This window comes from Priapulus caudatus, unplaced genomic scaffold (genome assembly GCF_000485595.1).
Source record: "Priapulus caudatus unplaced genomic scaffold, Priapulus_caudatus-5.0.1 Scaffold1980, whole genome shotgun sequence".
NCBI classification, from domain to species: domain Eukaryota; kingdom Metazoa; phylum Priapulida; class Priapulimorpha; order Priapulimorphida; family Priapulidae; genus Priapulus; species Priapulus caudatus.
In genome coordinates, this window is record NW_014579041.1 from 13,546 (window position 1) to 35,658 (window position 22,113).

The window sequence follows — 22,113 nt, forward strand, 5'->3', positions numbered from 1 at the left end:
TCTAAGCATGCGAATAGCCAAAGCCAAAATGTGCCGCGGTGCGAATAGCAAGCACGTGTCCTTGTTTTCGCACCCCGCGGGTGCGAATAGCAGAAATGCTGTCCTTATTCGCACCGCGGTGATTCCTATCGGATCTTGATCACTGCACCTGGCGCACCTTCTTGTCACATTCCGAGTCAAAGAATGGCAGACGCAAGGGCGCGTTGTTCGTTCCTCCGTAAAAAATTTATATCCTCGCTAGATAGTATAGCTCGTGTGCATAGTCAAATCTCATCTACATGCTCACTTTGCTCGCAGCATCGCGCCGATTCCCAGCTATGCTAATGTATGACCAATGACGCTGCAACTCGGTCGCGTTGACTGCCAAGATTAATATTCTTCGGCCGTTTCTCTATTACGTTCAACTGTAGCGGGCAGGCTGACAGCGCGTGTGCATTGGTAAAAACATTGACTCTACCGCTTTACTTCGCTCGTTTGCCATCGCGCCACGATCAAGCTATGTAATGTAGGGCAAAATGGCGCTGCAACGTCGGTCGCCGTTGCTGCCAAAGGATAATATTCTTCGGCCGTTCTTATACGTTCAAGTGGAGCCGGGCAGGCTGAACAGCAAGTGTGCATGGTAAAATTCTGCCATCCTAATGCTTTCACTGCGGCTCGCGCATCGCGCCACTTTGTGGTGTTTTTTTTTTTTTTTTTCTTTTCTGTGTGTGGTGTGTGTGTGATGTGTGTGTTGTGTGTGTTTTGTGTGTGCTGTGTGTGTGTGTGTGTGTGTGTGTGTGTGGTGTGTGTTGTGTGTGTGTTGTGTGTGTTGTGTGTGTGTGCTGCTGTTTTTTTTGTAATGTGTGGTGTGTGCGTTGTGTGTGTGTGTGTGTGTGTGTGTGTGTGGGTGTGTGTGTGTGTGTGTTGTGTGTGTGTGTGTGTGTGTTGCTGTTGCTGGTGACCGTTGTCCGACTATTTATGTAGGCGACAGACATTCCATCTATTGATCTATTTCAATTATTCATTATGTTACGCTCAGCTCGGGTAATCTCTTATTATCTGTGAAATGCATGCGAGATTAACTTTCATTGCAAGCTGTAGCGTCACATTTTTTTCTCCATTTTAAAAGTATTATCTTTACGCAGGTCCGGATATATAATAACATTTCACATGATGCGAAAATTCATTGCTGGATTTCGCGTATGATGTGCGCGCGCTTTCTATTCAGCGTATATTTTACTAAAATATTTAATTAGAACACTTGCGCGTTCGAGTTTGGCCTTCTAGCCAGCAAGCTCACAGAGTTCACAATCTGCTGCTCTTGACCTCGCGAATCCCTAAATCCTTTTAACACAGGTGCACAGACCCGTAACTGTTATTGCCATTATAGTCGTTTCTAGGATTCCGTCCAAATGCAGTTTTTCGTTTTGTTTCTAACGATTTCAGACCGCGAGCTCTGTTTCTTCCTCTCTAGATAATTGTAAATTATAGCATTTCTCTACTCAATCCCCTGTCAATTTCGATCAACGTTACGCCCTCTCCCTTCTCTTCAGTTCAGACCAAAAATTATTTGGTCTATCAATTTTTTGGTTATGTTGTTGAACTGAACAATTGGAAATAAACTGGGGTATAATATATATATATATATATATATTATATATTATATATATATATATTATATATAAAATATAATATATATATATATATTAGATAATATATATTACCAAGAGCGTATTAAGAATTCTTAACTACATCTTGATATTAATATATTGTATTATGTACTACATGAGTAAAACTCATGTGTCATGGCTTTGCCTTCTATGTTCTACTACAATAATTGCCGTCAATAACTCTAAGCATGCGAATAGCAGCAAATGTGCGCGGTCGAATAGCAGCAAATCGTGTCCTTGTCGCACCCGCCGGGGCTGCGAATAGCAGCACAATGTGTCCTTATTCGCACGCGGCGAATAGCAGAAACTGTCCTTATCGCACCGTATTTCGGATCTGATCACTGCCCACCTTGGCGCCACTTTTGTCTACATCTCCGCAGTCAAAAATGGCAGACAGCGAACGCTGCCTGTTGCTCGCTTCCTCCGTAAAAAAAGTTAATATCTCGTAGATGTTAATGCTCGTGTGCAATAGTAAATCTTATCTACATGCCTTTCACTTCGCTCGCAGCATCGCGCCACTTTGTGTGTCTATATATATCATATTGCTGACGCGCGGCGAGGGCAGCGACGCCAGAGGGCGCCGGGGAGACAACAGACGGGCGTACGTACCTCCATGTCGGCTATCTGCATCTTCTTGCGCATCTCCTGCTTGCCCATCTCATCCTTGGCGAGCTTGTAGAGTCGCTTCTTCTGCGTGAGGTTGTGAGCGGTGAGCGCCTTCAGCTCCGACTGCCGCTTACGCAGCTCCTGCCCGCCGAAAAACAAGCGAACGTCAGACCATGTCAGCACGCCCCCGCTGCGTAGCGCCACCTGGTGGGAATTCTCGATTGACACGGTAGCGATTTTCGTCTTGAATATCCCGGATTTGATTATTATATCCCGGGAAACCAAGCTTACTATGCTTGGGAAATCCAAAAATTAACCCTTGCCAGAAATAAATAACGAATATATACTGTCATTACGAATTATTTGTCGATTATTATAATTGTTATGTTAGTTGATATTATCTGATTTCGAAAAGAGAGACGGCTGAAACACTACTACTTTAAAACAACCGCCGAGATCGAGCGTCTGACTGACCGAGGCGCGCCGTTGCCGTGGTAACTGACCTGCAGAATCTCGTCGTCGGGGTTTTCGGACGACTTCTCGTCGTCGCTGTTGAAGAGACCTGAAACACGCAGCAGTGACGAGGCAATCAGCGCGCGACAGCTTGCCTGCACGCCTCCGCGCTGCACGCAGCAGTGACAAGGCAATCAGATTGCCTGCGACAGCTTGCCTGCACGCCTCCGCGCTGCACGAAGCTACGCAACGCTGCACGAAGCTACGCGACCCCAATGAGTAGGAAAATTTAACGGGAAAAATTCGCCGCAAAACGCCAATTGGATGCGACGGCAAAACACGAAATCACGCGCATCGTTGCCGTAGCGATTGAGATTACGAGTAACCTATAAATAGCAGTAGAATTCTGCCTTCCTTCCAACTTGGATGGGAGTATGGAAATGAATGGTTAATCACGGTGGAGATGTTTTGCTATGGAAGGGAATGTACGGTGGATTAGTGGTTGGATGTAAAGGGGGGCTTATGTTGGGCTTGCGAGCCGACTAGACAGGAAGCAACTGGATTTCGAGCAACTGAAAGCGATCGGCAGTGACTAGTTGCGTCCAGTTGCCCACTGTTCTGGCAGTCGCGTCGCAGTCGACCGACCTAAGCACTGCAGTCACAGTGAATTGCAGCCAGTTGCTTCCAGTCGAGTCGGCTTGCAAGCCCGACATAAGCCCCCCTTTAGGGGATGCAGGGTGGATTGGCACATTGGGGGGTAGGATGCTGCATTGTGGAGGAGATTGTACTTTGTAAGAAGGAAGACTGCTTCATGGGGGGCTGGTGGGCTGCAGCATGGATACAACAGTGCGATGGAAGACTATACACCGCAGCAGCGAGTCAGCCACGTGCTGCGGCGACGTGTGACATCATCACTTACCGCGCCGCGGCGTGATGACATCATCGCTTACCGCGCCGCGGCGTGATGACATCATCGCTTACCGTGTTCCTCCAGCTCGCGCTTGATTCGCCGCTCGAGGGACGCTGAGTTGCTGATCGCGAACGATCGCACGAGTCCGCTGCGCGTCACGCAACCGTTCATCTCCGGCTCTGTGGGAAAGAAATCCTGTATTACTGCAGGAGGGGGGCGAGGAGGAGAGGAGAGGAGCGGAGAGAGGGGGTAAAAAAGAAAAAAAACACAAGCGTTAGTGAAGCAAGCAAGCATGCACAAACACACACACACACGTGAGCAAGCAAACGCGAAACAAACTGCAAACAAACGCGAACGAACGCGAAACAAACTTCAAACTAACGCGAACAAATTAAACGTGAACAAAATGCACACACGTGAGATCGTAACAAGGGTCGCAATATATCGTGTCACGCGTGCCGTGTCACACACATGACCATGTGTTTTGTAAGCGGTGAACTGTGGGTAGGCAGTGACTCGTGAGTTGCAACGATGCATGCGGCACACATTTAAAACGAGAGACACTCACAAACGATGCAAATTTGCGCGCAACCGTCGTTGCATGCATGCAAAGCACATAAATGATGTAAACACTGAACATGAACAAGCAATGCAACTGCAAGCATAAAACGAGATCACATGCACATTGATAACACATCAATTAGACCTCTTTCGGGTTACACATGGGCTAAGCTTTAGGGTTAGGGTCACTGGGTTAGGGTTAGGGCTCATACCTAAGCACCAACATTGCAAATTAAATCAAATTCAAATCAAAAATAAAATTATTTAAAAAAAATCCATCACATATAATATAGCTTATAATATAATGTGAGTTCTGAACCGACCATAGCAACACTAGCATATAAAGCAAGCTTTTGGAATGCAGGGAAGGAGAAGCAGGGAAACAATGCAATCACTCACAACTTGCTGCTACGTACTTCAATTTCCTAACAAGATAGTGTTAGGAATCCCCAAAAGATATTCCTAAGATCCCCAAAAGATATTCCTAAGATCCCCAAAAAAAGAAATTGAGTATTTGTAAATTGACGATATCATATAGCAGATTCGTCTAGCGTAAAATTTCAATTTAACCATGAATTCCTCAACACGCTTCCACCTCCCTACGTGTTCTCAAATATATGCTCTGTATCGATTGAGGACCATGTAGCAGGAAACTGGTCAATTCGCTGCCAAGAATAGCATCTTTCATCGTAAAAATTAACGGCGTAATTCAACCACGAATAAATCTACCCCACGCCTTTATCAGTAGCCAGGGAGGCATTGGCAATGACACAGAAAGCAGCGCCATTTGGCCATACATTAGCATAGCTGGGAATCGTGGCGCGATGCTGCGAGCAAAGTGAAGCATGTAGATAAGATTTTACTATGCTATGAGAGAAAGAGGATTGGGAGACTGAGAAAAGGCGGCAGGGATGAAATCTGAGAGCGGTATAAAAGAACGAGGCTGAGCGAAAGACAGAGGGGGAGGCAAGGGAAGGACAGGAGGTAATGAATTAGTAGTTTTGCTCCCAACAGGCTAGGGCGCTCTCCCAATCGTAAACACAGGTCGACTGATAACAATTTATTTCATAAATCTATGTTGCGATATCCCCTAACCATTTTAAATGCATATCCATCACAAAATATAACTCCTCTGGTGAGATATTGCGCATGCGCTAACACACTAACGTAGCCAAATTGTGTACTGACTGGTATATACAGCGGGCACCTTACATGCGAGGTCTTCTTCCTACTTTTCAAAAGAGGTATACTGATGAAATATTATTATATAAATCTATCCTAGAATACCTCCTCCCTACTCTCAATGCATAATTTTTGCAAAATATTTTTTTTTCTGGAGATATTGCGCATGCGCGAGCACCGTTTCAGGCGTGCAGTATGGACTGAAGAACACTGCATAATATAGCTTGCTATGAGAGAAAGAGGGTTGGGAGACTGAGGAAAGGCGGCAAGGAAGAAAACTGAGAGCGGTATAAAAGAATGAGGCTGAGCGAGGGACAGAGGGGGAGGCAAAAGAAGGACAGGAGGGGATGCCTTAGTAGTTTTGCTTCCCACAGGCTAGGGCGCTCTCCTAATCGTAAACACAGGACTACTGATAACAATTTATTTCAGAAATCTATGCTGAGATATCCCCTAACCATTTTACATGCATATCCATCACAAAATATAACTCCTCTGGTAAGATATTGCGCATGCGCTAACACACTAACGTAGCCAAATTGTGTACTGACTGGTATATGCAGCGGGCACCTTACATGCGAGGTCTTCTTCCTACTTCTCATGAGAGGCATACTGAGAAAATATTATTATATAAATCTATGCTAGAATACGTCCTCGTTATTCTAAAAGCATAATTTTTGCATAATATTATTCTTCTCTGGAGATATTGCGCATGCGCGAGCACCGTTTTAGGCGTGCAGTATGGACTGTAGAACAATTCAAAATATGGCTTATATCAACCGTGGCATTATATCAGGTGTGTATAATATAAATTAATCTATATTATTTATTTATTATAATATATATTATACTCCTGATTATATTATGATGAACATTACGATGATATTTTGATGGGCCTCTAACACATAAACGTATATCTATTGACTTCCTTGCTGTTTCCACAACCAGGTGGCGCCACTGTCAAACGAAAAAATGAAGCCTATGGCAGCAGCGTATTAGATAGGAAATCAAGTCCGACTCGGCATTTCATATAAAATATTATGATGTGGGCATGTTCGTATGAGTCCCTCCCGATAATTCCTCAAACATGACACAGCACACTATGTGTAGCGTAGTGAACACGTCAAAACAACGGATGTACTTTCTGTTTCCGTTGTGAGATCCTCAGCGCGCTTCGATCTAGCTAGTAATTATATATTTTTGTAGAAGAATTTCCGTACATGTCGGCGAACACAGTACTAACGGGTTAATTGGAGGGTCCGAACCTGTTCTGCGGGTGTGTGTGCGCGTGTGCGTGCGTGCGTGCGTATTATATATTATAAGTATCTTACACATCATCTTAATTTGTTCGCTAGTTTGAAAAGCCAAGTCTAGCGTGGTCCCCTAGCGGTCTCCTACAAGGTTTGCATTCCTTCATTGACGCAAGCGTCCGGAAACAACACAACTTCACGAGTGAACTTCAGTGACGCAGATCAAATGGTTACCACGGTTACGGCGGTCTTCTTCACTGGCGCCGGACTCTGCGAGACGCTGGCCTTGGCGGCGGCAGCGGTTGTCGTGGCGGGCGGCACCTGGGTCTTCTGCTTCTTGCTCGCAGACTTGCTGGCGTCCTGCTGTGGCCGTCCACGCTTGGGTGTCGATGCCGGCGGGATCTGCGTGCAGCGAGACATCGATAAAGCACGCAGCCTAGTCGCTAGGTTCGCAATCCATCGTGGGATGACTACAGCAGAATATATGATGATGGGTGGGAATGTCGTCTATTGGTTAATATGGTTATGTGGTTGCCATATTTCATGGCTTATAGGGTTCATTAGATCGGAACCTGAAATTTAGAGGGTAATAATCTAAAACAAGGTATGTCTGGATAATAGCTCTCCTTACTACCAAGTATATTATCAGTATTAAGGCTGCAAGCTTTTTCTATAAGCTTACCCCTAAAATTCTGTATTTCACAAGCCCTCCATAAGAGATTATATGTATATTTATGTAAAACATATACCATCACATATGAGTCGGATTCAGTTCACTGTAGGAAGCAAAATGTCATGTATGCTGTTATTTTAACAAGGAGATATATTCACTGTGCTGGTAGGAGAGGGCCAGTCACAGTATTCTTCCTCCCTCTTACCACTTTGCCCTTGGAGTGCACCCTCACCCCTTCCACCAACCTCCCGGTGTTCTTACCACTTTGCCCTTGGAGTGCACCCTCACCCCTTCCACCAACCTCCCGGTGTTCTTACCACTTTGCCCTTGGATTGTTTGTTGGCGAGGACCCTCGCCTCGCCGGCCTTCCCGCCGCGGCTCTCTAGCCAGTCAGCGAGGGCCTGAGACTCGGCGTTCAGCAGCTGCGACCGTCTCGTCACGGACACGAGGAGTGTCTCCAGCTCCACCTGCAGGAGCGCGAGCTCGTCCTCGATGATCGTCTCCCCCTCCGTGCGCGCTAGGGCTGAGAACGAAATGCGATCGTTAAGCTGGGTTTACACTACGGAAAATTTGATGAGATGATAAGTTTTTCAACGCTCTATCAACCTTTCTATAATCAGACGTTCAAAGTTTTTACGTTATTGACAGCGAGTCGGCAAAACACTTCACCCACAGTGTGCACGCGGGGCGACGTAGATACGCATTCTTGCATGTATTTATTCATGCCAGCGTGGCATCGATAGCACGCCGACGTGCCGTCAAAGTTGAAGCCAATTCGCGATGTCCCCTGAATTCTCTGACATGCCGTAATTGCGTGATCGACGTGCCTTAATTTCCGGCCGGGCGGCATTTACTTTTGACTATCCCGACACCGTTTGCGCTGTGTTTTTCACAGCCTGATGTATACGTCTCTGAACTGATTGAGTTTACCCTAGGTATTAGGGCCTTTATTCACATTTGTAATCGAATCCAATTCGTTAAACCCTGTCTTGGGCCCACCCCAATTCAGCCACAAATAACATGACTTCCAAAAATTCCCCATGGAGAACCTGGTACAGGATGCGAGGGCCATGTTCGCATCCTGACGCTGCTAACACCGGCTTGTCAAAATGATGGTAATATTTCCACGATGGTAATATTCCGCTTGCACTTACTGGCTGTGTAGCGAGGGCAGGTGGCGGTGTGTTCAATCGGCGTCAGATCCGGAAAACGGAGTGGACAACAGTCGGTCGGGTCCTGCATTGCTTTTCCTTTACCCTTCCCTTTCATCTTGCTAGCGAGCGTTTCTTAGCAGACATCTATTACTGATAGCGATGGTATGACTATCAGTCTGCGCCACACACACACACGACTGCAAAAGTGGAGCGAAAGATCAAGCATCTCCATCGAACCCTGGTGTATTTATAAACCTATTATTTACCAAGTCAGATTGATGAACCTTACAACATAACTACGCTAACTCTTACAATTAGTATCAGATGAGGCCAGAGGCACTTTGGCTGTTTCAATAATAAAATGATGTTAGATAAACACAATTTTTTGCTACCAAAGCCTTAATGTTTGTGTACTCCCTATCACCTAATAATTCCAGTTAAATGTAATTCAAATGCTCCTCTACAACACACACGCCACTGTGCACAAACTCACTGAAAGACAGAGCAGGTAGAAATTTGCAGTGGATAGTGTGAGTGCCAAATTTAGATGCTCGCTTCACTTTATACTATCTCAGCACAAATACACCACAACCATTCACCTTCATATTCGTATCTGTGCACAGCCAAGTGTTCAATTTCCTTGTTCGAATTATTCCCTTTGCGCCCAGGTAGAATGCAATTTATCAATTGTAATACTGTAAAATCCTGAGGAAAAATCCCTCTCGAATGATTGCATAGACGTGTTGTGATAGCCACCCACTCTCATTTTTTATGAGTTTGTCAAATGTAGTGTATGTAGGCCTGTACCGGCGTATTTGGACGCTCCGTAAGCATGCTCTTTTGTTTTGCTTTTTTTTTTTTTAAATCTTGTTTTGCACGACCGTAGGAAATAGTAGACATGCTCTTTTGTTTTCTTTTGTTTCGCCTTGTAACCTGACACACATAACACAGTCTTACTAATTATTACATATTGCAAATTGTTTCAATCAAATGTTTCCATCAGTGACAGGTAAGTCCGCCATGTTTGTTTATTTCGACCGTGTCGAAGGGCAAGATGCGCAGATGACTAATGCGCATATTGCGCATGCACTGTGTGCGCCCTTGCAAAACAAGAGGCGCATGCGCACTTAGGAGCGTCCAGTTTTGGGCGAGCGTCCAAATACGCCGGTACAGGCCTACAGACTACAGTGAGTAAGATTTTGTTGTAAATCAAATGTAATCTGTACAAGAGCCGTTGAATCACATTTACATCAGATATCAAGACGTGCAATTATGAAGTGATAAAGAACACATAAACATTAAGACTTTTGTAGTAAATCCAATGTGTGTTTATTTAATAACATTCTATTATTGAAACAGCCACTTCGGTCATCGACGAGACCATAGCCGGTCATTGTTCGTTTCCCCATTGTCAGTGACAGTATTGATCAAACGCTCTGATAAAAAACAACACAACGGTCGTTTGACCGGGTTTGGAGCTCGCTGTATATAAATAAACGATAATAGCCGTCATAGAGACTTCTGCATTTTAAATCCAATTATATTTCTACCTTTATATCTATCATAAATACCTAAATATTTAATAGTTTGTTATCTTTTTTATCTATTCCTATCAGTTGTAGTAGGCAGCCATCTTGTAAGCTGCGCGTGTGACAAGGGAATTTCATTACCGGGACTTTTTTCTTGAAAATTGTATAGCACATATGTATATATGTTTTTACCGGAGTTATATGGATACAAATGATTAAACTGCCACATATTCAATAATATATAAGACTTATAATGGCTTGTAATGACTATAAAATAGCTTGCTATTGTAGCGGTGGCGCTACTATCGACGGTAGCGCTACTATCGCTACTATACGATTAGACTGGTACTCGTTCGCCACCTTCACTCCGACATATATCCTTCGCTACACTTAGAGCTGCGAAACCCTAACCCTAACCCTAACCCACATTAGTGGAACTGTCGACCGGGTACCAGTCTACTATACGATGACTCAATGAACATCAAAAGGTGAAAGTATACATGGGCTGGAATCAGCAAAGTAATGAAGTAAGCAACAAGTCTTACGTCACGACGTTACGTGTTAATCACTTACTATATATATAATATTTCGCGTGTAAATGTTTGTGTTAACACTTTATTTCGTATCCCCATTTGTGCAATGAAATGTATGCAAATTATTACAGCCAATACGGTGGAAATAGAATAGAGTAGGTAGGCCTACAGTGGTGACACAGTTCTGAGTTCACAATCACATTACTGATTACACAGTCGATACTGACAATACTCAATAGTGATTAGGCTAAGCCTGCCTGGATTACTGCCGGAACGTACCCTGGGTACAGTCCGGATTACCGGAACGTACCCTGGGTACAGTCCGGATTACCGGAACGTACCCTGGTCACTATCTAATATGCCGTACCTCTATATAGGAGTGTTTCACGTGACGTCATAGATCAGGTCACGTGTATTTGTTGGCAGAAGCGAAGCGTGCTGCTTGACATTTACAGATGAATAACCACATGTTCTGATAGAAAGCGCTGTTTATGTAGTGCACGTACACGTGCGTGCTGCGTGCGTGCGTGCGTGCGTGCGTGTGAACTTAGGAACGTTATTGAGGCACGCGATTTGTATCAACCAATGGGATTTGGGAGGTATGCAGAATGCAGTTCTAAGGTTGCTGAAATGATGTGTACGCAACTGCGTATCTGCATATCTGCGCCTAACAAAGGTCTCACTACGCACGACTTAAATGTTGCGTTTATCATTCTAGCAACAGACCTCAGATGAGCCCAGACGCTCTGCGGCTCTAGACTAGTTGTATATGATGTTGCTAAATAAATCTAATCTTGTCAGCAAAATCATAAACCACATGTGGCTGCGCCCCGCCCACAAGCAAAATGAGTTGGCTTAACCCCTAGACACACAAGACACACTTTCATCTCAGTTAAAACTAGTTCATCACATTTCCATATGGAGGTAACATGCTATACCTTACATGTAGAAATCGCCCACATAAGTCATAAGGGCTTGCTATTTATATTATTTGCAAGTCCTTGCTATTTATATTATTATTATATTGACTTCTTTTCAACAGTGTATGCACGGATATTTTAGGACCAATGTGCTAGGAAATAGATAAATATCTCTAGCTTCTAGTAACCATTCCTTGGACTGAACTTTGATTGCTGGTTGCGTAGCTGTGCTATTGTCAGTTCTGTCAGTATTTCATGCTGTACTAATGTGTTATTGTGTTAGGCATATCATATACAGTGCTGCCACTGGGCAGCTGTTCTTAGCTTGGGGGTTTGGTGGCAAGATAAATGGTATTAGGTCCTTGGTATTTGAACCTCTTCCCTCTTGATGTCGATCTCTTGAGTGAGGACTAACTACTCTTCTAACCAGTGATCTAAGATGCAATCATACTCGTACCTTTACAACATGCTGCTGGTCTGACTGATGTTTTCAACAATACCTTACTATTTGCATTTAATGTGCTGCTGCTGTTGCTTCTGCTGCTGCTGCAGCCACCGCTGCTACTGCTGCTGCTGCTGCTGCTGCTGCTGCTACTACTGCTGCTGCTGCTGCTGCTGCTGCTGCTGCTGCTGCTGCTGCTGCTGCTACTACTACTACTGCTGCCGCGTGTGTAGACGAGTTGTTACAGACGGCGTTCTGTACTTTCAGTCAGCGATGGAGGAAGGCACCTTCGTACGAGCCGTGTATGACTTCGTCACGGCCGAGATCGGCGAGCTACAGCTGTTTGCGGGCGACGTCGTACGACTCGCGGGCCGCCGCGACAAGAACTGGCTCCTCGGCGAGCTGGACGGCGCGTACGGAGCCTTCCCCGCCGCGTTTGTGCTCCCGCTGCCGATCCCGACGCTCTCCCCCGGAGAGGTCCTCCTCGCCGCCACCGAGTCGTTCTGCGGCGAGCGACTGGGCGACCTCGACTTTAACCGCGGCGACGTCGTCGTGGCGACCCGCGCCGTCGACGCCGGCTGGCAGCACGGGCGATGCGGCGGCCGCGAGGGCGTGTTCCCAGCGAACCACGTGAAGGAGGTCGCGCGCGGGCCCCCGGCGGGGTCGGAGGTCGCGCGCGGGCCCCCGGTGAAGCGAGCGCGCGCCATCATGGACCTCGTACCGATGCTGGAAGAGGAGCTGGGGTTCCTGAAGGGCGACGTCATCGACGTGACCGGCGAGAACGAGGACGGCTGGCTGCGCGGCAGCGTCAACGGCCACGCCGGCGTCTTCCCGCCCGCGTTCGTGCGCATGATGGACGACAACGACGGAGGAGGAGGAGGAGGAGGAGGAGCCCCCGCGGTCGCCGCGGCGACGGGTGGCTCGCGTATGGAGCGGTGCCTCAGCGTGGCGCAGGAGCGCGTGGGTGGCGTCGATGCGCCGCGCGGATACGCGGACGTCGCCCCTGCCTCTTCCGGTCGCTACGGCGACGACGCGTCATACGGATACGCAGACGTTACTCCCGCCTCGTCCGGTCGCTACGGCGATGACGCGACGCCTCACGGATACTTCCCCGGTCGCGACACAGAGGATGCAGTCGCGCAGCCAGCGCACGGCGGCGGCGGCTACGCTGGGCTGACGCCGTACGCGCGCGCGCTGTTTGCGTTCACGCCGGCGCAGAGCGACGAGCTGGCGCTGGAGGCCGGCGAGATCGTGATGCTGCGTGGCTACGTGAGCGCCACCTGGATGCGCGGTGAGGTCGACGGATGCGTCGGCATCTTCCCGGCCGAGTTCGTTGAGGTCGTCGTCGACTGTCCGCACGACGACGACGAGGAGACGACCCCCGCGAACTTCCGCGGCGAGGACGCGACACCCGCAAACGTCCACGGTGGGGAGACGACCCCTGCAACCTTTCTCGATAAAGATACGACCCCCGCAACGTTTCGCGATGAGGCGAGGACCCCCGTGACCTTTCACGGCGAGCAGACGACCCCCACTGCTGAGGTCGTGACCCCGGGGAGCGACTACCAGACGCCGGGTCGCGTGCGGGAGTTCCCTCGTGCGACGTACGCGCGTGTGCTCTACGACTTCGCCGGCGAGCTCGACGGTGACCTGTCGGTGAGCGAGGGCGCCACCGTGCGGCTGTGCTGGGAGATGGACTGCGGCTGGGTGGAGGCGAGCGACGAGGCAGGGCGCGTCGGACTCTGTCCGGCGACCTTCCTCGAGCCGCTGACCGAACCGGAGCCACGGGACCTCTCCTGTTTCCCGTACCTGCATCTCTGCCCCGTTATATGACACTATATTCGGCTGTTCGGCTGTGTGATGTCAGCTCGAGATCCTCTCTCTCTCCCGCGGCGCAGGAATGCTAATATAATGCTGTCTCTATGTCTAATACCAAGAGTAGATAATAACAGAAGATAAGTTATATGATCTACTCTTGCTAATACATTATGCACTCCTGTTGTTATATCGTCTCTCGTTTACATTGCCGCATTCGCGCTTCGCTCCGGCCACCGAATAGAATTCCCATTATATGCTTGTCATCATATATTGTCGTTATGTGCATAATCAATCAGTAAAAAAAAAGAAAAAAGTTTACAGTCAGTTTTTAGTTCAGCACAAAAAACTAATAGTTCATTTACTCTTCGTACCGTGAATCTATTGTTCCTATTCCTAACACTGACAGCATTCATAGTCGAGTCACTGTGTGCCATGCTCCCCTTTGCTTTTCTCGCTCGTTTCACGAAATTTCCAAATTCAGGAAATACATCCGCCTTTGTTGTTCGGACAAAGACCTAAAACATTGCAGCGTTATATATAAAAAAAAACATCTAAAAGTTTTTAGGCGCTTAACAGAACCGCGACGAGGCGACGTGTTTTTAACTCGTTTAAAACAACTTCCCGTGTAATTGCGAAAGAGAGGTTTGTCGAATATATTATAGTTCTCGCTATTACTGCCGGAAAAACTTGCTACAAACGTTGTTTGATTTGCGACTTGCAGCTGATTGTAGCTGTTTTTAACTGCGAATGGATTTTTGAAAGGGAGAAGTGCGCCGAATGAATGCAATTGGGATTATCTAAACAGCTCAGGGTGGATCATTATGTTACAGTGTCGGAAGGTAACCCGGTGCCATTGCTGCAGCCGCTACATCGCTTTAGTCTCTCTCTAGCTTACAGAGAGAGAGAGAGAGAGAGAGAGAGAGAGAGAGAGAGAGAGAGAGAGAGAATACGCCAGTACGATCATAACTAACAGCGATAATTTTGCTTTATATTGCTCCCCCACGTTATCAATTGTTGTGTTGGTAGATTATGGCAATAATGCAGCTGTAATGTATTATGTATTGTTATGTATTGTTATATTATATGTATGTTATGTATTGTTATGTAATGTACTGTAATGTATTGTTGTCACAATTAAGTCTGACATGGATGGTTTCATACTTCACACTGACATATGCACTGACTAAGCAAAGTTATAATAACATTTCCGGGTACCGCGACTTCGATCCAAGTGCTATTTATACGAGTCGGAAATAAGAGTGCACTGCATACCATAAATATTGTGGGTGAGCAAATTGTTTATTTAGACTGATACAACATGCTTTCGCAATATCTGCTTAAACTTTGAAATATTGATGACGATGCATTAGAATCCAAAACTACGGATGTCAGGGGCAAAATCTTCTCTAATAAATCAGATGTATTCCGCTGTGCAATAAATCAAGGTATTCGGGGCGACAGTCTGGAAATCTTTAGTGTATAATGTTCAGCGTGTGATTGTGTATAATACGTATCAGAAGTAGATAATAGGGTTATCTACATATTATTTACTTTTATTACTATTATTTACTATTTTTATTTACTATTTACTATTATCTACTATTATAGATCCCTATTATCTACTTCTGATAGGCCTACGTATTATATCAATATGCTGTGTGTGTAGTGAGTGTAAGTTGAACTTCGATCACTTGTAACAAAGCCTGTATATGTAAGTGCTCCTTGCTTATAAGTACTCGAAGATCCGGCACGAGTCAAGTGCAAGCTAAGCATAGAAATAATATATTAGTTAGACTAGTATCTCTATATATTTCTGTGAACTAAGTAATTGCAACACTTTATCAGAGTATATTGGATGGTGGCGCCGTTGTCGTCCTGACCACTTTAACGTGACGGTGCTCTATCCAATCATATCGCGTATCGTGTATCGTCCAATAAACGCGCGATAGCGATCGTGACGTCTGTGTGTACACATGACCCGCCATGAACTCTTGACAGACTAGAATGCACCTGTAAATTTCATGCACACATGAATCTGTAGCTGTTACGTTTGCCATTTGTGTACTGGTTTACAGAATCAGCGGCTCCGTGATCTCCCGAACACACCTGTAAGTTATAGAAGCGGCGTCTTTCCAAGGTGAGTTAGCTTGTGAGACCAATTTTCCCCAAGTAGATTATTTTCACCATCGTCAAGTTCAATCATTCCGACTCGTTGTTTACATTCCTCACAGTCACGTGTGTTCATGTGTATGTTTTCATGGATAGCCATCGTTTTCGTTTTCGTTTTCGTCGTCCTCTTCTTCTTCTTCGTCGTCGTTTTCTAAGTCTTGAACAGCTACATCATTGAATATTCGGTCACTGCCATTTATGATTAGATCAGAATTAATGCAATATTATTTATAACGTACCTATAGCCTCAAGGCTCAAGTTAGCTCCAAGAAACGGTATTGCTAGGGTTAGAATCCGTCGCACAGCCTGGTCGGGCTAGGCTCAAGTATAACTAAGGTACAAGCATCATAGTAATTAGTATATTATAAGGTTGGGTTTATTTCTAGTTACATTTTCTTTAAAATTTAGAAAGATCGCTAGAGAAGCACAAGAAATGTTCCTATTGGTCTTTTAGCTTTCAATGAGGAACCTGTCAAATTGTTGGGGAAAAAAAATATACGGGTGGAGAAACGTGGAGCTTTTCCATCCAGTCAATGTGCCCTACCATGTAATGCTGTCTATCTGAGGACTATCTCAGCTACTATAAATAGCCCTGTCAGTGACTTTTGGATGCTTGCCAAAGTAAAAGAAGCGATCAATAGGGTATCGTTTGACATGATTGAAGATGCCGGTCAGTCTAAAATACCCAGGTGGTCTGAAGGGAGTTAACAAACGAGGTTGTATATATCATGCCAACTCTCAAGTGTAACTCTAGTCGCTGCTTAGCATTGGTCATGCTCCTTTTCGTTCTCCTACTCTTCTTCATCTTCATCCTCTTCCTCCTCCTCCTCCTCCTCCTCCTCCTCCTCCTCCTCCTCCACGTTGTCCACATTTCCCACTTCCTCCACCTCCTCCTACTACTCCTCTCCCTCTTCCTCCTGCTCCTTATCATGCTCCTCCTCCCCTCCCCGCATCTTCCTCCTACTCCCCCTTATTCCTCTCCTCTTCGCTTGGATCTTCCTCCTTCTTTTTATCCTCTGTCTTCCACTCATGACCCTTCTTATCACCGTCATCGTAGACTGTGCAACAACTTCATGGTGTTCTCGTGGGGCTTGCTATAAGTGTTTGTCATTTATAACTACAGTAGCGGAAAGGCGCTCCAAGGAATGTACACATAAATCACTAGATACAATAATGTAACCCAAACACAGGATAGGTTGAATCAATAGATTGATGAAAACCAAAAACATATCCTAACACAGCCTATCCTGTGTTTGGGTTACATTATTGTATCTCATAAATCACGTGATCTCACCCCACTCCATTGTTGCCACCACCGGCCTACCCAAACAATAAAACTATAATGTATTATTCGGAGGTTCTTACATGATCTCTTTACTTCCCTTACCAGTTTCAAGTGCTTGCAAACACTCAAGAATGAAGGCATATCACGGATTTCGCTGTCACTAATACACAGTAGCACCATGAACTCATCATACAATTGTATGAGTCATTGTATGAAGCAATAGCTCATTCAGTAAAAGTTCATATGTAAAAGCACAACATGTAAGGCCATTGGCCCACCACTTTATGCCTAGCAGGCCCTAGGATAACAATGGCCACATATGCTCATGTTTTTACCTGACTGCAGGCATTGTGTCATTTTAGATTAATTAGTGTATTTTCCTAGTCTGTGGCAGAAATTTGACATATGGTTGAGATTTTCTAATTAGAGTATGATAACTACACTGCTCACCACTCGCTTACCATTTTTCACTTATCACTATCATGGACTACAATCGTTAATAATTAAAATTAATTTCACGCAAAATGTGTCCAAAATCTGTTGTATATTAATAATAGATAATGGTCTATTGCGAATCTAATATCAGTTCAGCTTTCCGGTTGTCTTTGTGGAGGTTACTCAAGGTCGAGTAGGCCATTGTTTGCTCTAACTTGCAGGACTGGTACAGAATTCTGAAGAAGTCAAAATGTATTCAGTGTGGCGATTACTGCACGTGTACTGAATCTCGTTATGCAAATATGCGAATTTGCATGCGAGTAGAATTGCGTCGTCAACCCGGCTTGTAGACTGCTGCTTTCCAATTCAGCTGTCGTGACTACTGGTGGGAGACAGCAGTGCAGAGATGGAGGTGAGATGCACAAGCCAGACTAGCTCCTACCTGGACGATGAGCTGGAGTTCTACACAGACCTGGCTCTACAGGAAAGTCAGAGGTGGATAGAGGTAAGCTACACACACTGGTGCCAACAGGTTTTAAGAAAGTAGAAGCACAGAAGGATAAAATCCTCAGTGATAATAAAAAGCAAGCGCCGTGGGCGCGCTGCATGCTAGGGGGGTCTGGGGGCATGCCCCCCTGAAAATATTTGAATGGTAGACGTTTGAAGATGCAATCTGGTGAGTCTTGCGAGAGAGATTTAGGAACAAAATGTAGGAACACCATTTTTTAACCCAAAATTTACTGGAAGCACTGTGCTTCCAGTGCTTCTATCTGCGGGCGCCACTGGCTACACACACCTCTCTCCACAGGACACATGTATGTACCACATGTATGGATCAAATGTCTAGAATGCATGTATGGAGATGTGTGTGTCCATGTGTCTGTCCCTCTCCCTCTCTCTTTCTATTTGTCTTTCTCTATCTCTCTCTGGCCCTCCCACCCTCTCTCTCACTCGCTCTCTCTGTCTCTCTCTCTCTCTCTCTCTCTCTCTCTCTTTCTGTCTCTCTCTCTCTCACTCTCTCTCGCATCCCCATGACAGCTGGTGCGCCCCTGCACTGGTGGCACCCTGCGTGGCGGCGCCTGCACTGGTGGCCACCCCCGTGCACTGGTGGCGCCCCCATGCACTGGTGGCCCCTGACGGTGGCAGCCGCCCCCCCTGCACTGGTGCACCGCCTGCCAATGGTGGGTTCCCTGCGACTGGTGCGCCCCCTGCACTGTGGCGCCCCCTGCACTGCGCGGCACCATGCACTGGTGGCGCCCCCTGGGCACTGGGTGGTGTCCCCTGGCACTGGTTGGTGTCCGCTGCACTGGTGGGTGTCCGCCCTGCCACGGCGGCTGCCCCCATGCACATGGGCGAGCAGGTGCCCCCTGCACTGGTGGTGCGCCCCCGCTGCACTGGCGGCACTCCCGCACTCGGCAGGCCCGGCCCGCCCGGCCTGCCGCGCCGCACCTGCGGCAGTGGCGCCCCCTGCACTGGCGCAACTCCCGTGCACCTGGTGCGCCCCCTGCACTGTGGGCACCCCTGGCAACGGTGGCACTCCCTGCGAGGGTCGGTGCTGCCCGTGGCTCCGGTTCGGTCAGCGGCTCGAGAAGGTCGGCCGGACAAGAGTCCGACGCGCACCTGACTCATCCTCGCCTCCACCAGCACCGCAGTCCATCTATCCCAGCGCAGCTCGCACAGCGTGGCGCCCTCGCTTCACGCCGACAGGTCACCGTCGAGCTTCGCCGACTGAAGTCGTAGAGCACGGGCGTACGTCGCACGAGGGAACTCGCCTGCACGCGAGACCGGCGATCTGGTAGTCGCGCTCCGCGGGGTCACGACCTCAGCAGTGGGGGTCGTCTGCTCGCCGTGGAATAAGGTCACCGGGGGTCTCGCCCATCGCGAAACGTTGCGGGGTCGTATCTTATCGAGAAAGGTTTGCAGGGCAGTCGTCTCCCCACCGTGGACGTATTGCGGGGGACGTTCTCCACGCGTCGTCGTGCGGACAGTCGACGACGACCTCAACGAACTCGCCGGGAAGATGCCGACGCATCACGTCGACCTCACCTGCATCCAGGGTTGGCGCTCACGTAGCCACCGCAGCATCACGATCTGACGCCGGCCTCCAGCGCCAGCTCGTCGCTCTTGCGCACGGCGTGAACGCAAACAGCCCTGCGCGTACGGGTCAGCCAGCGTAGGGCCGCCGCCGGCCGGCGCGGCAGGCCTGCGCGACTGCGATCCTGCGTGTCGCGACCGGGGAAGTATGCCACGAGGCGTCGCGATCATCCGGCGTAGCGACCCGCGACGAGCGGAGAGTACGTCTGCGTTCGTAATGACGCCTCGTCGCCCATAGCGAACCGGAAGAGGCAGGGGCGACGTCCGCGTATCCGCGCGGCGCATCGACGCCGCCCACGCGCTGCCAGCCTGCCCCACGCTGAAGTGCAGCGCCTCCATACGCGAGCCAGCCCCGTACGCCGCGGCGACCTAAGCGGGGGCTCCTCCTCCTCCTCCCTGCCTCCTCCCGTCGTTGTCGCCAGCAGCCAACGAACCGGCGGCGGGAAGACGCCGCGTGGCCAGTTCACGCTGCCGCGCAAGCCAGCGCGTCGTTACGTTCTCGCACGTACACGGTCGATGAACGTCGCCCTTCAGGAACCCCCAGTTCCTCTTCACAGCAAATCGGTAGCGAGGTCCATGATGCGCGCGGCTCGCTCCACCGGGAAGCTCGTGCCGACCTCCGACCCGCCGGGGGCCTCCGTGCGACCCTCCACGAACCACCGCCCGGCCGGGGCCCCGCGCGCGACCGTCCTTACGTGGTTCGCCGGGAACACGCCCTCGCGCCGCCAGCATCGCACGTCTGCCAGCCGGCGTCGACAGGCGCGAGTCGCCACGGACAAACGTCGCCAGAGGTTGAATAGTCCGAGGTCGCCCACAGTCGCTCGCCGCAGAACGACTTCGGTGGCGGCGAGGAGGACCCTCCGGGGAGAGTGTCGGGAAATTCGGCAGTGGGAGGCACGAACGCGCAGGAAGGCTCCGTAACGGCGGCCGTCCCAGCCTCGCACGAGGAGCCAGTTCTTGTCGCGGGCGGCCCGCGAGTTCGTACGACTCGCCACGCAAACAGCTGTAGCTCAGCACGATCCGGCCGTAGAGAAGTCAACACGGCTGACGTACGAAGGTGCCATTCATCATCGGCTGCCTGAAGAAGTACAGAAGCGCCGTCCTGTAACAACATCGTCTACACACCACGCTGCCAGCAGTAGCTGAGCAGTAAGCAGTAGCAGGCAGTAGTAAGCAGTAGTAGTAGAGCACAGCAGGAGGCAGCAGCGTACAAAAAAACAGAGCAGTGTGGCTGCAAGCACAGCAAGAAGCAGAGCAGCAGCAGCACATTAAAATGCAAAATAGTAAGGTTATTGTTGAAAAACATCAGTCAGACCGGCAGCAAATGTTGTAAAGGTACGAAGTAAGATTCATCTTAGGTTAGAAGAGTAGTCCAGTCTCATCAATGTAGATGCGACCATACTGAGGGAGGAGGTTCAAACTACCAGGACTCTAATCCGATTTATCTTGCCAGCAAACCACCAAGCTAAAAACAGCTTGCCAAGTGGCAGCACTGTATAATGATATATCCAACACAATAACACAATTAGTACAGCAAAAAATACTGACAGAACTGACAATAGCAACAAGCCTACGCGCAACGCAGCAATCAAAGTTCAGTCCAAGGAATGGTTACTAGAAGCTAGAGATATTATCTATTTCCTAGCACATTGTGTCCCTAAAGATATGCCGTGGCATACATGTTTGAAAAGAGTACCAATATAAAATAGAAGGCCTTATGACTTGTGTGGGCGATTTCTACATGTAAGGTAGTAACAGTACAGTATAGCATGTTACCTCCATAATGGAAATGTGATGAACTAGTTTTAGAACCGAGATGAAAAGTGTGTCTTGTGTGTCCAGGGGTTCTAAGCCAACTCATTGCTTGTGGGCGGGCGCAGCCACACATGTGGTTTATGATTTATGCTGAACAAGATTAGATTTATTTAGCAACATCATATACAACTATCTATTAGCCGCAGAGCGTGCTGGGCTCATCTGAGGATCTGTTTGCTAAATGATAAACGCAATCATTTAAGTCGTCCGTGCGTAGTGAGACTTTGTTAGGGCGCAGATATGCAGATACGCAGTTGCCGTACACATCACATTTCAGCAACCTTAAGAACTGCATTATCTGCGCAATAAGCCTCCCAAATCCACATTGGTTATACAATCGCGTGCCTCAATATTCGTCCTAAGTACACGCAACGCGACGCACGCACGCAGCACGCACGGTGTACTGACTACAAGTAAACAGCGCTTCTATCAGAACATGTGGTTATTCATCTGTAGTGTCAAGCAGCATCGCTTCGCTTCTGCCAACGCAATGACACATAAAAAAATACAACTGACCTGATCATTATTGACGTCACGTGAAACACTACCTAATATAGAGGTACGGCATATATAATATGTGACCGGTACGTTCCGGTTAATCCGGACTGTACCCAGGTACGTTCCGGCAGTAAATGCCA

The 22,113-nt window shown here is 47.9% G+C and overlaps 2 protein-coding genes across 2 annotated transcripts in view; one reads left to right on the forward strand and one right to left on the reverse strand.

Annotated features, from left to right (window-relative positions):
- Positions 1-10,092, reverse strand: part of LOC106818021 (transcriptional adapter 3-A-like) — a 15,911-nt gene extending 5,819 nt beyond the window's left edge. Inside the window, exons 1-8 of the mRNA XM_014822735.1 lie at positions 9,986-10,092; positions 8,436-8,632; positions 7,599-7,804; positions 6,843-7,010; positions 4,252-4,273; positions 3,690-3,797; positions 2,759-2,817; positions 2,259-2,396 (exon numbers count right to left, since the gene is read on the reverse strand). Of these exons, the coding sequence (XP_014678221.1) occupies positions 2,259-2,396; positions 2,759-2,817; positions 3,690-3,797; positions 4,252-4,273; positions 6,843-7,010; positions 7,599-7,804; positions 8,436-8,550 (816 nt within the window). The 5' untranslated portion in view covers positions 8,551-8,632; positions 9,986-10,092. The remainder of the gene's footprint in view (positions 1-2,258; positions 2,397-2,758; positions 2,818-3,689; positions 3,798-4,251; positions 4,274-6,842; positions 7,011-7,598; positions 7,805-8,435; positions 8,633-9,985) is intronic.
- Positions 10,093-10,403: 311 nt separating this feature from the next.
- LOC106818022 overlaps positions 10,404-22,113 on the forward strand; it is a 13,888-nt gene continuing 2,178 nt past the window's right edge. The window contains exons 1-3 of the mRNA XM_014822736.1: positions 10,404-10,491; positions 12,127-12,702; positions 12,814-13,515. Of these exons, the coding sequence (XP_014678222.1) occupies positions 10,465-10,491; positions 12,127-12,702; positions 12,814-13,515 (1,305 nt within the window). The 5' untranslated portion in view covers positions 10,404-10,464. The remainder of the gene's footprint in view (positions 10,492-12,126; positions 12,703-12,813; positions 13,516-22,113) is intronic.